Below are 17,398 nucleotides of genomic sequence, written 5' to 3' on the forward strand. Positions count from 1 at the left end.
CTTCTTAATGAGGATCTTCTGAGCCACACTTTATCTGATCCCTCACCTTGGACCTGTTTGCCTTGGGTGACCCTTCCAGGGGCGTAAAGCCCCTGACAACATAGCTCCCAGGATCACTGGGACACGCAAGGGGACTTCGGCATTCAAGTAATCATAACATGTTGTACTGAATGTACTCATTGGACTCAAATGTCTTTTTCCACATAAAGCTTTTGTTTACTGAATACTGGACCAATTTTTGTGATAATGGATAGAGAATATACTCAGGCATTTTACACTTGTATTAATGATTTTGAAAACAAGAATAAAAAAACTAAAAAAAACTACAGAAGGGTACTGAGGAGATGAGGAGATTTTTTGAAATCCATGCTTAAAAATTAATTCCACATTTAAACACTGGGCTATTTAATATTAGAGGAATGAAAACATTGTCATTTCTCACTCCTCTAAGGATTCTTTTGTCTTTATACCTAAGTTGAGATTGTTTTTCTAATGTCATCTCATTAGACCAGATACCACAGCTTGTAAAATATACCCATCATTTGTGTTAAAATCCATACATGTTTTTGCACATTTACATAGAAATGATTGTAATTGGCTATTACTTGTCTTTACCTTGAAATTCCTGCACAAAATGGAAACACATTCCACTGAAGTGTGTGACCTTGAAGCAGCTTGTTCCAACAGATGACTTGTATTGTATCACACCTATGTCTCTCAGATTTCTGTATACTTTTTGCAGGCCCCTCCTCCAGATTTGTCTTTGCATCTATTCCTAAGAGGATGGTGGGGTGTTTTTTTTGGCCTTGTTGTTTGGAGGAAATAATGCTGCTCAGTAACTGTGATCTACTAGAATTTAGGCCTCTAGTCATCCCTTAAGCCACTGCAGATGTTTTCGATTTGCAGCCAGGCTCAAAATTCCTCTGTTCACAGACTCACACAGGGTGTGGTCAGAAAAATAACCATCGAGCTTAAAAGACACAGGACAAGGTTCCTGCTCAAGGATGAAAATGTCAGCAAGTGTCATCATGCACATTGTCATGGTATGCACAGAAGGTATCTGCAGTAAGACTTACTCCTAGATGTCTTAGGAAACTTAATTCCTTCTTGTATGCATATTTACTACTGTTCCGCTGTTCGTGTGTGTGTGTCTGGATAATGCATGAGCATAAGGCAATACATTAAATCAAAAATATAATTTACAGTACCTGTATGAAGTCAAATTCAAGCATAACAAACCTTAAAAGAGGGCAAAGTTAGTCATTTTAATGCTCCTTTCACTCACATGTGGTGAGGTGAACTATTGTGGGTGTAACTTAATGGCATTCAAGAAAAAAAGCCATATGTATTATTGTAAAAAACTTTATCAGACTCTAATCTAAATCTTGTTTGTGGGATCGGCTCACTGTGGCTTGTGATGCACATGGGATTTGCGGATGAAAGAGAATACATTACCTAATATACAGTATCAATTTATATATCTTTTTATATATTTTTAAGACAACAACACTTGATATTGTTAGTATCCATCTTTTTTTTATTCTTTTGTTACTCTTAAAAAGCACAATGATAAGAATTCACAGAATTGTTGCGTTTATTTGTGGCTTGATACAGTGAATGCAGTTAAATGTTACAAACTAATTACTGTAATATCGACATGTTTCTTGTATACTTGCTAACACCTCAGTTATTTTGTCAGTTCGAGCCATATAAATTAACAATGTGATTCTTGATTAACAGCTGTCTATGATCTGCACACAGCAATAAGTGACTAAACATTTTATCACTTTTATTAAGTGATGGCCCTTTCCAACAACAACTATCAGGTTTTTGAGGGACTATTTAGCACATTATCACTGCTGCATCAGTGGCGGATATCTTCTTCATCCTCCAGTTCATCCTCTTCATACTCTCCCATCTCATCAGCGGTGGCGTCCTGATACTGCTGATACTCAGACACCAGGTCGTTCATGTTGCTCTCCGCCTCGGTAAACTCCAATTCATCCATACCCTCTCCGGTGTACCAATGGAGGAAGGCCTTGCGACGGAACATAGCTGTGAACTGTTCTGAGATTCTCCTGAAGAGCTCCTGAATGGCTGTGCTGTTACCGATGAAGGTGGCAGACATTTTGAGGCCCCGCGGCGGGATGTCACAAACGGCCGTCTTGACATTGTTGGGAATCCATTCTACGAAGTAACTGCTGTTCTTGTTCTGTACAGTCAGCATCTGCTCATCCACTTCTTTCATCGACATACGGCCCCGGAAGATGGCGGCCACCGTCAGGTAGCGCCCGTGGCGAGGGTCGCAGGCGGCCATCATGTTCTTGGCGTCAAACATTTGCTGAGTGAGTTCTGGCACGGAGAGGGCACGATACTGCTGACTGCCACGGCTCGTGAGCGGTGCAAAACCCGGCATGAAGAAATGCAAGCGAGGAAAGGGAACCATGTTGACCGCGAGCTTACGGAGGTCGGCATTAAGTTGGCCGGGGAAACGCAGACAGGTGGTCACACCGCTCATTGTGGCCGACACCAGGTGGTTGAGGTCTCCGTAAGTAGGTGTGGTCAGCTTCAGGGTGCGGAAGCAGATGTCATACAGGGCCTCATTATCAATACTGAAGGTCTCATCTGTGTTTTCCACCAACTGATGGACGGAGAGGGTGGCGTTATAAGGCTCCACGACAGTGTCAGACACCTTTGGAGAAGGCATTACACTGAAGGTGTTCATGATGCGGTCAGGGTATTCCTCGCGGATCTTGCTAATTAGCAACGTGCCCATTCCTGAACCAGTACCTCCGCCTAGTGAGTGAGTAAGCTGGAAACCCTGGAGGCAATCACAGTTCTCCGATTCCTTCCTCACTACATCCAGTACCGAGTCCACCAACTCAGCTCCCTCTGTGTAGTGACCCTTGGCCCAGTTATTTCCTGCTCCGCTTTGACCTGCGTGACGCATGCGATGATCACAGACAAGTTATTCGGGAGTAATAGTGATGTTGCATTTAACAAACACATCATTTGTATCTTAAGCAGTGGACATTTGTGTTTACTTAAACCTAGCTGCCTCATATTCAACACCTGTGGCAGCATGATCTAAGGACAAGACTGGCACAACACCATTGTTGTCTTGTGTCTTTTATCTGTTATCATCCCCTCCTTTATTGGGACCCCGAATAATTTCACCAGACCATTATCTTCCCCATACCGGTCTTCTTGCATATATTATATTTTTCTCAATAGCTGACCAGCCTCTATCATCACCCATTGGGATTGGTAGCCTGTCAGTCTTTTTTGTAATGTTACATCAATGAACCCGACTGGCCTGACAGATCTGACTGTCTGCTCCGTCTGTATCAGTCTGTTTATTTACATATCTGTTTCTTATCTATTTATCTATTTTTTGCTGGATCTACTTAACGCTATTGAGACACGCAACATTACAACATACGACCATTACATTTTATGAAAAACATATTTGTTCACTTTTATCACAAGGAAACTTTTTTATAGTGTTGCTGCATCAATAAAAGCAATGTAGAAAATAAGTCTTACTTGAGAGCCTATCCATGTAATCATCAAAGAAACCTATATGTGACACCTATTTCATCATACGTAATTTATCATTAATGATTTTGGATATAAAAGGGAGCACACACTACATTTGAAGAATGGACCAAAAACAATATACAGTGAGGTAATACACAAGTTCAAATGAAACCTTGTTATTCACTGGCTCTTTTAAGAACATCATATTTTTAATCATCTCTAATTCTTTTGTAATTACATTTACAGAATTTCTCTGTGTATATTCTGGTATGGTGAATTCTTTGGGATGATGATTATCAGCCCTGATGGCTACACAGGCCACTCCTAGATTTTTATTTTGCTGACCCCCAAGAGAGCTGTCTCAGGCTGGCATAGATGATGCATCACATTGCTGACGTGAAGGCTGCCGAGGCTCTACACGGCAAAATGCTGCTGTACAGTGCACTCTGGTGAAACTGAGCACAGCAATACTCTATTTAACAGTCGGTGACCGTGGCTTAGAGGCAACATGATGTTTCTCCACTTACCAAAGACAAAATTGTCAGGCCTGAAGAGCTGTCCAAATGGACCAGAGCGAACTGAATCCATGGTTCCTGGCTCCAGATCCACAAGGATGGCACGAGGGACGAATTTGCTGCCTTGAGATCAGAAAGAGGACAGAGGGATTTAGAAAGGATCTGGGAGGAAAGGTTGAGTAAATGTTTGAGTGTTGCTTTATCAACAGAATACTACAACCTCCTAATCACAACAAGCTCCAATAGCCATCTTTAAAGGATCTTAAATGCACCACCATATCATTCATCATAATCATATTTTGAGTGAAAAGCCATTTTCTATTTTTTGTGTTGCAGTCTACAGCCCGGGTATTAAATTAAGTGTATTCCCTTTTGTTTGCTTCTTGCAATCTAATTGTGCCACTATATCTGGCTGTGACACTTCTGGCAAGAGGATTGCTGCAGCAAATGGCACTGCTCAGTCTATCCCTCTGGGATTTTAAATACAAAAGTCTGTAGTCACCCGAAAACAGATATTGTTTTAGCTAAGTCGTACCTCTACTTTTTCGGTTTGCTTACGGACTCCCATTAGCCACCTTACGTCATATAAAACTCGACATGCTTCCTCTCTGTGACACTGGTGACAGCATGCAATAGAGAAAGGATCAATAATTCCCACTGCTAGCAAATCGGATGGGGACAGGAAGGGTGGGGTCGGGCTGGTGGTGGGGGTGGTGTTGGGGGAGGGAGCGATCAGCGCATCATTTTTATTTTGCCAAAGTAAAAATGAGGACAAAGCATCTCTGGAATCAACTGTGTAAAGCCAGAGATGCAATAATATTAAATGAGCACTGTGAGCACTGACTGTTCCTTTACAACACGGCGTGCAAATGGAGTGACCTTCAACATGTTTTACAAGAGAACGAAGCAGGAAGATGAGCTCAAAACAGCGTGAACTGGTGGTCAGCTAGAAGAAGAATCTTGGTACCTGTGCTTCCTACAGTGGAAGACAGAGATAGAAAGAAAGAGAGGGAGAGAGAGAAAGAGAGAGAGAGATTTTAGCAGGTTCAGTGCCCCAGTTTTCCCTGGACCCACAGTGAGACCTACTTTCCCTTTCAAACTAAATCAGTGACATGAAAGACCCTGGATACAAAGGCAGATACTGAGGGTATGCAAGGATATCAACAAATGAAAATAAAAATGGCATATATTCAGAATGCAATTTCACATTAGGAGGAAGCTTTCTACCTGACGCTTCATTGTAGTAGACATTTATCCTCTCCAGCTGCAGGTCACTGTCACCTTGGTAACTACCAGTGGGATCGATGCCATGCTCATCACTTATTACCTCCCAGAACTAAGACAGGAGAGGGATGTTCATGCAAGCTTTGGTTATAAGGTACTTTTCTTCAATTATTTATTCATCAAACAGCGCGCCTCAAAACAAAAATTGATATATCTGACTCAACAGAACTGAATGCAACCCAACATCAATACAGTTCCACCGGGGCTTTTCCTGCTCACTAAGGGAAATATGTCTGTCTAATATAGAAAAGCAAAACGAAACACAACGTGCGTATTTTCGTCGTGAGGCACGGCGCCAGTCGCACCGATAAGCCCCATTTAGTAACTGCGTATATTGTCCGGTTGCAGGATGACACGCAGCAGTGCGGGTGGCGGGGGTGGCGGGGGGGGCACCTCACCGCAACCGCTGGCCAGTCCCGACGGAACCGCACCCTGCAGCCTAAACTTCAACATTTTAGAACATTTACTCTACGCAAGAAAATATAAAGTGACTTTGAAATAAATAAAAAAAATCATAATAATAATTATATATATATATATATATATATATATATATACATATATATATATATATATACACACCAAAAGACACCCCCTGTATATTATTATTATCATTATTTTTTTTTTTATTTACTTTTTTGTTAAATCCTACGATACATGAAATAAAATAGTCCTACCTTGGCCCCGATCTGATTCCCGCACTGGCCAGCCTGAATGTGCACGATTTCCCTCATGATGCGGTGCGATGCTCGAGCTGCTTCGCCTTCGTCTAGTCCTCAATTGCTCGCTGTTGTGTTCCTTGAAACCAGCACTTTACACATTTCTAAGGCAATTGTTGAGTCGGCGAAACAGATAAATGTGTGCCTGGGCCGATGACGTCATGCAACGCAGCATCCCAGTATCCTTGCCGACCAATAGGAGCGCGCCGGTTTTGATGCAGTGGACTGAACTATCTGCCGCATCATCCTCCCGGAGCCTGACATCACCAGGTCCCACACTGGGGAAAAAATAAAGCGTTCCCCTTATTTTTCCTGATTTTTCTTCCATTGAAATGATAAGGAAACTGCTTTTTAATTTTTTTTCTTTTTAAAGCCCCCCCCCCCCCCTCCACACACACACACACACACACTCAGTGTAACGCATAACTGAAGAGCTGGCTGAACTGGTTTTACTCCTACTGTCATGTTTATGGCAAGGCACAGTTTTGCCATAGGTGATTCGAAGGTAATTCAAAGTTCCTTCTGATGTTAAAGTGAACTGTGAGTAAAATGCATAAAAAATCCTTACAGCACAATCTAAGTATGAAAAAGTAACAGATTCAAAACTTCAATAGGTTATTGCTATGGAAAAGGAATTATTCAAAGGGGAATGAAACATTATATGGAGTAAGTTTGAACTTGAAATGCACCATCCTGCAAAAAATTTTGTTGCGCATATGATTTGAACAAGCTTGGATGTGTGGAATATGTATAGATATGAATTTAGTGATTTATTTATTTAATCAAATAAACAGGGCAGAGGTGGAACAGAATGTCTTTAAAGGGAACCTTTGTCCTGGGGCGGTGGCAGTCAGGGATCCGGCAAGGTTTGACAACACACACAGGCGGCGAGCTTGTAAACACTATTGAGCAAGAAACTCTTAATGTTGCCGTGGAACTATTGGGAAAAACAAAAACAAATGAACAATCAAAAAAACAATTGGCTTGTGTCATATTGATCAAAGAAGGATAAAAATAGAATAAAAAAAAGCCTTAAAATGTATTAATTTTTGGTGGTTAACAGTCATGCATATTCATAATTTAAAACCCATCATTCAGCATTTATCCAGGACACTCATTACTGTAAGTTCAGGAACAGACAAAAAATGCTGACAGAAGAAAAGGTTTTGTTTTTAAAAATGCCCTGTCTTTGTGACAAAGCAGTGAACTGTTTAGTTCTCAATGGAGAGTAAAGGAGAAGGAAGAGCACCGCTTCCGGCACTGGGCGTGTCCTCGAACAAATAGGCCAGAGGTTCCTAAGCACTGTCTTTGGCTACAGTTCAAGAAATGTCTGCATTGCATGTGAGAGGCTGCAGAGGATCACTAGGCGAAAAGATCACGGACCGTCTGCTGGCATTGAAATACGCTGGACTGACCTCAGTGAGACCAATAGGCCTTAGTGGATTATTAAGTATATGCAATGAAATCTAATCTAATCTCTCCCTGAGTCCACCCAGTATATTTCTTTAAAGCTCAAGAACAAAGGAACCACCCACAGCCACTTTACTATCTGTCGGCCTTGATCGTGCTACGATACTTTTTTCATCTTAAAATTCCACGATCCATTGAGAATTATGAATGCTTGAAAGGAAATGAACATCATTATTTCTGAGAATAGAAAGGAATTGAACTAGAAGTCCTCCCTTTGTTTCTGATCTCTTGCTCAGAGGTATTTTGGATTTTGCATTTGCAAAAGAGGGAGAATCATGAATGAAACCAGGGAGTGGATGGGTGGAGTTGACGGATATGCACTGTTGGCCAGATGTCTTGATAGCACGCCAACCTAATTCATGTACAAATTAAATACCTCATGATACATACATACATACATACATACATTAAAAAAAAGCCATATACACACACATATGCACACACACGTACACTCAAATTATTGACGAACTATCCACATATGATCAATAAATAGTGGTTTATTTTGACAACAAGTATGGCTTATATACAAGTGCATGTCTGTTAAAACAAAATGAAACCAAACAACCAGAAATTATTAATGGTACAATTCATGGTTTTTACATTCATTCAAATCTCCCTTCTCGAGATTCTTGAGTCACATGGTTGAGTAAAGCAAAATCTTAACACTGGAGACTTCACATTAAGCTTTATTTTTTGAATTTATTAATCTATCTATGATCCTTCATGCCATTGCCATGATTTTTTCTTTTTTTGTTTTACGCAAACAAAAGCATGGCCAATAAAAATAAGTGTGGTATAATCACCCGTGACCATATTTTCTTTCTCTTTTTTCCACAACAACTGCTGATCTGTGCTGGTGCTACCATTGCTTTGGAAAACAAAAACTTATTTACTCTAAATCATGTTAAAAAAATGCTTGTTTAAGGTATGAACTCTTCTGTCAACTGTCACCTGAAAAAGCAGAATAGAGTTTGTGAAGACAGAGGAGACAGATCTCAGATTGTTTGTTTTGTGCATTGGCTCATTGGTTTTACACTTGTGATGCACGTGCAGTTATTGATACACACGGTTGTGTGCAAAACACACACTGAGAGAGACACAAACACACAAACAACACAGATTCTGAATAATGCAAAGCAAATGAGTACTGCAGTCTCAAGACTTCACTGCAGATGCCGCGATTTTCCGTGAGTCCAGTTTCAACCCCGTTCCAAAGATCATAGTAAATCAGACAGCGATCTGCTGTTCAAGTCCATGCATCGCAAGTTATTCCTGTATTGTATTTAGATACCCACTGATTGCTCCCTTTTTCTAAAGTTGAGACGGCCGAGCTTCACCAAATCTGAGATCACACGACCACAAGGCATTGTGCTTTGAGGCTTAGCAGCATGGCATAGGTATGCATGACATTAAATAAATCATATTCAAATCTAAATAAATTGAAGATTATATCATAATCAATTCAAATATGAAGCTGAGCATACGCGTTAAGAGCGATTTTCTTATTTAGATTCGAGGGGCAGTTGAACAAGGGTTGCTTAATCATTAAGGATTCCAAAGACACGTCGTCTTTTTTCACGATATACGAGCTTGGATTAAGCATAAGGACAACTTTAGGGTAAAGTAAGGATCCTCATTAATGTACCACAGCTATATGAGGATGAAAAGTCCAGTATTGCTATTGACTTGAATATCTCAGGTCAGTTGTAATACCTAGACAATGAACTTGTAATATGATATACTGCGTGGATGTTGTATCACAACTGAGAGGAAAACACAGCATTCAATTAGCTCTAAACTTTTACAGTACGTTGTTAATATTATTTCTATGAGAATCATTGTAAACAGTGGTATATCTTCAATTACATACATTTTATGGACAGTTAAAACAGTCATACTTCAGTGCGTGAAGTACACCTGTCAAGTTACGCACGTCACAGTCAAGTATAATGCTGTCCATAAACAGATGGACTTTGGAAGAGGAGCATGTCAGTGTATTTTCAATTTGTCAGAATATTTTAAGAGAATTCAACCTGTATTTTAAAAATTGCATTTTCACATTTATGTTATTGCAGTATTGCAGGTTTTCAAGGGGTTAACTTAGCTGTATGAAGGAATTAACATATTGGTGGGGAAAAAAAAAAGATGGCACACACACGCACACACGCACACGCACGCACGCACGCACGCACGCACGCACGCACGCACGCACGCACGCACACACACACACACGCACACGCACACACGCACACGCACACACGCACACACGCACACACGCACACACGCACACACAAAAGCAAGCATTTGCCCACTTTAAGCATTGTAATTTTTTTTTCAGACTCTAGCAGTCACTGATATTTTAAGGTTTCATTCCCAAAAAGGTGCCAAAAATACTGCTAGCCTGAAGAAAAATGTAGTACATGAAGGGCACACCATGAAGGCTTACTCCAAAATACTTACATTATTATTAGTTTCATTTTCAAATAAGAGGAAGCATTTGCATACCTATGTTAATTTCATTGGCTTAATCATTTGGAGAAATAAAATTGGATTTAAGACACGCCACATAAGTGTCACGCATTCCTCTTGACATATCACACACAAAAACATAGAACATGTTCATGAATGTAATTTAGTCATCTCCATATCATCTGTCATTTCTACTTTAACAAATGGCAACACAGTTTGCGTATTTCTGGAAAAAAAAGTGATCGGTTCTAACCACATACAGTCTAACTACAATAAAAAGTAAACTCTCCCCAAAAGGCAAATACTATATTCATACAAATTTTTGGCACTCTTCTAACATTTAATTTTGGTTTGAGTAGTTTCTGGCGCTCCACAAAGAATGTCCCTCCAAATTTGATGGCTTGCATCTTGCAAGGTAACAAAACTATGGAATATGTACACCATTTTTTTCCTCTCCATGGAGATAAAGGGAACCTTTTATACAAATACATTAAATGGACATCTGATTTTCTTCATTAATTTTTCAAAACATTCCATACGTCATCACTCCTGCGGACACGTCTCAGTGACCATGGGTACACAGTCTTTTAAAATGAGTGTTTTGCATTCACTTACATGAAAGTAGATTATAGGCTGGTGATATCCAGTGACATTCAACGACAGCACATTGTCAAGAACCAGCATCTGACACTCTCACGTTTGAGAAAACTGCCAGAGGTGTAATTTGTTAACTAATTAAAAAATAAGCTAAACAGCTAAATAAAGAAAGGGCTGGACATTTAAGAAACACACGGCAGCTCTGTACTCTTAGTTTGGGACAGTCTCCATCGGGTTGAGGAGGAGTAAAAAGTCAGCATCAGTGAAAAAGGTAACTTAAAGAGTTTATTAAGTGCCTGAAGTTCTAGCAAGACAGTTCATGTCCCCTTCCCGTGATCATTTATGCGGAGTGGGCAAACTGGAGAGCTTCTTCCTTGCTGCCACTTTAGATCACGACGTCTCCTTTCCATTGACGGTGTTGTTTTCTGTGTTAGCACTGTCCCTGATGTCCGTGTGTATGTGAAGGTCCTCAGAGGGAAGGGAAACTGTACATTCATCCACCATTTGGGACTGGCCGGGAATGCTCGAGCTTTTGCTCATGGAGACCGAAGGGTCGGGGGAAATGATGCCTTCTTTCATTGGATAAGAAGGAGCACACGAGTCCGTGGGAGGTGTGTGGCACGAGCCACTGGGAGGAGGAGGAGTGGGTGAAGGGGAATCTCTGATGGGACCCGGAAGAGAAGGTGAAGAATCACCAGAGGGGGAGGTAGATTCCAACGGTTGTGAGTCTCCAGACGGAGGGGTTATTGTACATTCGTCTACTTTATCCAACTGCTCAGGAATGCTAGAGCTTATCTCAGTAGTTGGTGGGGGATCAGGGGAAATGTTGCCTCCAGAGGGCTCAGATAACTGAGGGAGACTGTCATGCAAAGATAGAGAGGAAGAGTCCGCTTTAGAGACACAAGCGGCCTCTGGAAAAGGTGGGTTAGAGTTCACGTGATCACTCGAGTCATTAATGACGGCTTCTGTCAGCGGCTCGACACAAGCCACCACTACCGCCGAAGGGATTTCATCCACTAAAAGTGGGTCTTTTGCAAGATGGCTTTGATGCAAAGGAGTGGAAGACAACAGATGCTCATTACTTGCATTTATGACAACGTCTTCTCCCTGGGCTGCAATGGATAAGGATGAAACTGAGTGGCCGTTTGGGTCTTTAATCCCAGACTTCTCCGCACGCGCAACCACGAACATGGCGGCGGATGTGTTTCCAACCGACGGAGCAGTCAAATCAACAGCCGAAGCCGTGGTGGAACCCATGGTGGATACCGCGGTGGCGGCGGCCTCGTGGAGTGGGGTATCATACACCCGGCTGTAATCCCTGCTGCTCTCACACTGAGCGAGCAACAGCCGCTGTTCTATAGGTCTCCTCGGGGAAAGAAGCGGTTTACGGGTAAAAGCCTTACCATCATCCAGAGTTTCAGGAAGGAATTGGTAGCGTGTTTCAGGAAGCAGAAGAATACAGATAAAACAGATAAGAGTGCAACATGCAAAAACAATGTGGTGAAGGAAAAAGCCTTTCTGATTGTGGAGATCCATGATCGGAGCTGTAAGCATGCCAAAGCCAGCACTCGCCAGCACCAGACCCAGACCGCCGCCCCTACAGTGAGAAAGAGAATATTAAAATATCTATTACTTTTTTATGACCCGTCAAGCTCACAAGCAGTTAGTAAATTAAGTATAAAGATAAGATTTTGAAGAACAATGATCTAAATCAGGGGTATTCTGATTTTTGCTATGTAACTGTTGAAATATGTGCATCTTATGGATTTGAATGTCAGAAAATGGTGCTGCAGTACCAACAAGCACCATTTTCATACGACCCCGTTGTGCTTTCACTTAAGTCTACTATCCACTAGAGGGCAAAATTTTTGCATTTTCAACATGGCACCACTCACACAATCTCAGGTAACACCCGGCGCTCCATCATAAATTCTCAGAAAGGGACGCCAATTAATACTTGGATGAGGATTCATGGCTTCAAGCCATTCAGCAATTTCATTTTCACACACCCACATGTGCACATCCACACACACACGCCATGCTTCCCCCACCTCAGTGTTATTTTTGTATTATTCCTGTGTTTTAGTAGACTTACCTCATTACAGTGGGTGTGAGCTCAGCAGAGAATAGGATGGTCAGATTACTGACTGCTTGAGAGGCAAACATGCCAATGACGGAAAAGACAATGTAGAAGTTCTTCATCAGTACATCTGACTTATCTGCAAACCAATCAGGTGACATATGTTGGCGTTTCACACTAAGTATAAAAAAAAAATGATAATAATAACAATCACTGCAATGCTGCATGTGTACATTTCATTCAAATGAAATGTACATGGTTGAGTAAAGAAAAAATACATTGCTAAATTAATAAAATCAATCACAACATTTTTTTTGAAACTATCAGTAACTGACAGTTTCCAGTTAATCTATTGAAATACGACTTCTGGCACAAAAATAAAATAGAAATTAACAGATAACCTTACCTATGTTCAGATTGTCACTGTATTTTCCAAGCACTGGAGGATTATTAGACATATACAGGAAAGAATTAGTCACCGCAAACAAAAAAAAAAAACAGTCAACAGTCTCACCATTCAATGACCTAAGACTAAAAACGTGACGGCATTTTCAAAGCACACGTTGTGCAATGTCATGAGTAAAGCCCGTCAGGACACAGTTCCACTATAAACAACATCTAATGGAAACATGAGTTTAACCTTGATGTGTTGACTCAGGTTACACATTAAGTTTGCCTTGTTTGTGACACATTTGGGTACAATTTTGATAATCTGGAGCTGATTTTGGTAAACACTGAATACGAAAACAATTCTTACTCCCGTTCAACAAAAAGCAAGTGGTGGGTACACATAAGTGCAATTCAGTGAGTGCAATCATCTATATTTTGTGGATATATAGCGATCAAGAAGGGTGAAATATATATCATGACTTACATCCTATGTTAAAAATGATTTGTTATACAGTCAACAATCAAAATGTGTGCCTATTTAACTGCAATGCATTCCATGAGAGCAAACTCACATTTTTACTTATCTGTGATATTCATTTGTTTAGTGTGCTTAAAAGCGATGCATCAAATTCAAGGTGGATAAGTTATGAAACATAGGGGTTTTTTTTTTGTTATGGTTAGAATACAGTTTATTCACTGTATTAAGGAATTCATTGATGTTACTATATTGTAACACCTGTTGTATCTTTTACTTCAGAGCTCGTGATTATATAACCATTCAGTTTGTTTGACTTTGAATACTGCTATGCACCATATTTGTACCAAGTACAGCTAATGTTCTTAAGGACTCCAGTTATCAGTTTAGAAGTATGTGTGTCTGTGTTTGTTCGGTAAATACTTACAGCTAAGCAAGCCCAGTTGCAAGAGTGATGCCAATGCAGTCATGACCATGAACATTAGAAGGCCACCTCGCCTTCCTAACAAGCCCACAGCTGGGCACAGCGCCAAATAGGATGCCACAGCGATGCCTCCCATCGTGTAATAGTCTACATAAAAGTTATGGAACATAACTGTTCCCGTAGCCTCGGGGTCCATCATCCGGCGAGCAAAACACTGGTGGATCCCATTCCCCGTTAACCTGGTGAAAAACATTCACGGTACAGAAGCTGTGAGGAAGGCGTTTACAATGAGTAATATCAAAATGGTTGACACGTCAGATGTAAGGGATTCTAGAAGATCATTCATAATCTGACTTAAGTAATCTTTATTATTTCTTCCTCATCGTAAGTGTCATGCGTCCATTTAGTCATATTTCTCTAGCAGATGTCTGACAAACACATTTTTGCTTTAGGCCCATTTGGGCCCATTACTCAACTCAAACCAGACTATCAAATTCCTTTCAGGTAGATCTATTTTGACTTCAGTTAGAATATTACCATGGTCTAACCTTGAATGATGCCATCTAGTTTGACGTTGTCTAAGTCTGTGTTCAAACTTCCCCAAGTGGACATGAGGAGCAGTGTGGTTGCACTGCTGGAGCTCAAATCATTTCGTGTGGGAAGTTTTTCGTAGGTGTCCAACCTTCAAAACACAGCCAATGTGCATTCGGCTACCGAAATAACCTCTTAAGTATTGAGTGCAGTAAAAGTGTTGATTGTCCCTTGTCTCATCTGAGGCAAATGCTCCAATGAATGAAGTTGGGCCAGCTATCTCTCAGACTAATATATTGGTTTCTTCTCCGGGGCCCGTTATTGTTTGAATACTGTGAGGAGGATTTGGACTGCCAATACTGAAGTGACACAAATGAATACAGACTTCTAGAGTCTCCAAAGATAACTTCCAAAACTGGAATGGGATTATCCTTGTTAAGCATGTAGAATATGTCACATTAGTGATGTTAAGTGAAAGACTATCAAATGAAAAAGTATCCGTTCTGTCTTTTAAACATAGCTATATGAGCAGACAGTGCGGACAATTTACATGCTGTGCCATTGGTAGCTCTTAAGAGAATGGCCAATCCATAAAGGCTTGATACCACAAGTCCTATAAATCCTGTCACTCATTCGTAGCCAAACAAGGACACCGATGTAGCTTGGCCAAATGCAATGATGTCATAATGGCAAAACTGCTTTGGTCTGAAATCTTTGCCAGAATCAATCTGGAAAGGGGTTACCAACATGCCGACTGTGGTGTTTCTCCCCTTTTAGAATACATCACATCTGTCACACAAATCTCTGGGGAGGGGGCGGTACCGGGTCTCTTTGTTTCCAGATAGGACAGAAAACTAATTTTTTGGGTCTTTCCGCATCTATCTTCAGCCAAGTTAATTTATTTATCGGAGTGGTAAACGGCACTAAAGACAGGTTCTTTCCCAGGATAATGGAAATCTCGTCTTATGGACTTGGTTAAGCATCACTCAGACTTGCCCATTAGCGTCAGCAGAAACAAGCCAATGTAGAGTGACCTGAAGGGTCAGCGAGGTCCAATGGGTTTCAATTCATGGTCTCAAGAGACCCTTAAATTTTGGTTCTCTTTTTCTACTTTTCAAAGCATTCTTTCAATTTTCAATAGCACTACACTGAGCTACTGTAAGGTACATTTAGTAGCCTTGATGGCTAGTTTATGGTAGGTTTATAGCCAACTTTGGGACTTTTATTTCCTGCAAAAGCTGGTGTTTAGTTCTGAAAGAGGCATAAATTAGTTATGTGCTCTGTCTGTAAGTGAGGACTGTCAGAGATGGAGGACTGATAAACCAGGTTGTCTTTGTGGATGAATCTTTTATTTTAGCCAAAACTGCTAACTAATCAGATGGTTAACCAAATGATGAGATAAGTATCTTTGAACTCCATCTAGTTTTCCTATCGGGGAAAGTAGGACTACTTTTCGTGTCTACTGAAAGGCACGATAGGTTTGAATTACAAAACCTTAGTCTCTTGGGCGCTCACACAATTAATAATTTTTCAGTTTCAATGATTAAAAACTAGGCCTCCTAGTGTCAAAACAGTGTTTGTTCCATTGGATAGTTAACACTCTCCAGGGCCTATTCACATCAGATTGGACCATTCCACAGCAGTCTGGTTGTTAACTCCACAATAATTTTAGTCCCTTTCTGGGTTGCTATGAAAGAAATTCCTTCTTCAGAAATCTATACTGTAGAAACATAGAATGCTCACTGTAAATTATCCAGTTTTTACAGTGCCAGTGCGGAATCCTTGGTGCCACGGAGCTCAGCTGTTCTAGTTTCTGCATGGATGTGACGTTGTGAGGAAGTAGTCCTCTTTGTCTAATAACAATGATGACACTAGCCTAGCCAGCTAAGGGAGCTGCTGTATTTGCTGCACATATAACCATAAAGCTATTAGGTAGAATAATAATCTATCATAAGCTCTTTTCAGCACCAGGCGAGAGGTAGAAGTGTGATCATTTGGATACTAGATGGGAGATGGTGAGCTTCAGGTCAGACATGATTTTGTTGATATAATGTGTTAAGGATCAGAAGAAAATGCTATTATTCATGGACATACCATTGATCCACAGTTGTACTAACACGTTACGGTTGGTTGTGGGGAAAATAGAGCAGTTCCACATAAAATAATTTACGTAACCCTTAGACCAGATACATTTAGCTTGTAAGATATTCCTCAGACTGAGGAATATCTGGAATAACCAGACCATTTTTTCTGGAGAAGTATAAAAAATTAGTTATATTTTTAGTAAAAAGAACCTTTGAATAGAGGAAATTGATGGGACTTGGTATGTACAATTTTCTCTTGTTGTTTTATGTTTTGGTTGATCTTTTCCAATGCACTGTTCATTCAGGGCTTTGCATATCAATAGTCACACAAGCCACTTAAAACAACTGGAGCGTAAGCCAATAACCCGCAGTGCTGATGTTTTTAAATCTCAAAAATGAAAATGCTTCGAAAGAACAGAAAATTCTCATGTTCTTAAATTATCTCAAACCCTGCAAATTAATGCTGACTTGTTGACACAAACCCACACCTTGTAAGTACACACACACAAAGGCAACACACACCCACTCTGCTGTTTGTCTCATGTTTCACAGGACACAGCTCATGTAAAATTCATGCTGACTTAGGGAGTAAGGAATACCGTATACCAAAACAGAGTTTAAACCGAGTCTGCTTGTTTAGCAGACATCTTTGTGGGAGGCGTAGTGAAAACATACAGAGATGAAAAGGTAGGGTAGAGTCCATAAAAAAATATAGACCATTCAGACAAAAGTAGTAAGGCCAATGATCAATACAGTATTAAGCTTCAAGGTTAGTAGGGGCCTCTTGCTTCGACAAAGTTAAACATCTGACCGCCATTGG

The 17,398-nt window shown here is 40.6% G+C and overlaps 2 protein-coding genes across 3 annotated transcripts in view; both read right to left on the reverse strand.

The window, feature by feature from the left end:
* Positions 1-1,514: 1,514 nt before the first annotated feature.
* Positions 1,515-6,204, reverse strand: LOC147218890 (tubulin beta-2A chain). 2 transcript variants are annotated; one of them, XM_086172026.1, is made up of 5 exons: positions 6,017-6,204; positions 5,283-5,391; positions 5,023-5,031; positions 4,068-4,178; positions 1,515-2,937 (listed from the first exon to the last, which is right to left on the reverse strand). In XM_086172026.1, exons 1-5 carry the CDS (start codon positions 6,071-6,073, stop codon positions 1,865-1,867), a joined length of 1,359 nt encoding a protein of 452 aa, XP_086028152.1. In that variant the 5' UTR covers positions 6,074-6,204; the 3' UTR covers positions 1,515-1,864. The 2 variants fall into 2 exon arrangements, with proteins under 2 accessions (XP_086028152.1, XP_086028154.1); XM_086172028.1 differs by lacking the exon at positions 5,023-5,031.
* A 1,803-nt stretch (positions 6,205-8,007) lies between these two features.
* The window catches only part of LOC147218891 (solute carrier family 22 member 23-like), a 33,496-nt gene continuing 24,105 nt past the window's right edge, over positions 8,008-17,398 (reverse strand). The window contains exons 7-10 of the mRNA XM_086172029.1: positions 13,967-14,202; positions 13,081-13,113; positions 12,690-12,813; positions 8,008-12,191 (exon numbers count right to left, since the gene is read on the reverse strand). Coding sequence (XP_086028155.1) covers positions 10,985-12,191; positions 12,690-12,813; positions 13,081-13,113; positions 13,967-14,202 — 1,600 coding nt within the window. The 3' untranslated portion in view covers positions 8,008-10,984. The remainder of the gene's footprint in view (positions 12,192-12,689; positions 12,814-13,080; positions 13,114-13,966; positions 14,203-17,398) is intronic.

Source organism: Fistularia commersonii, chromosome 25 (assembly GCF_037954325.1).
Source record: "Fistularia commersonii isolate RoL2024-O1a breed Wild chromosome 25, RoL_Fcom_v1.0, whole genome shotgun sequence".
Lineage (NCBI taxonomy): Eukaryota > Metazoa > Chordata > Actinopteri > Syngnathiformes > Fistulariidae > Fistularia > Fistularia commersonii.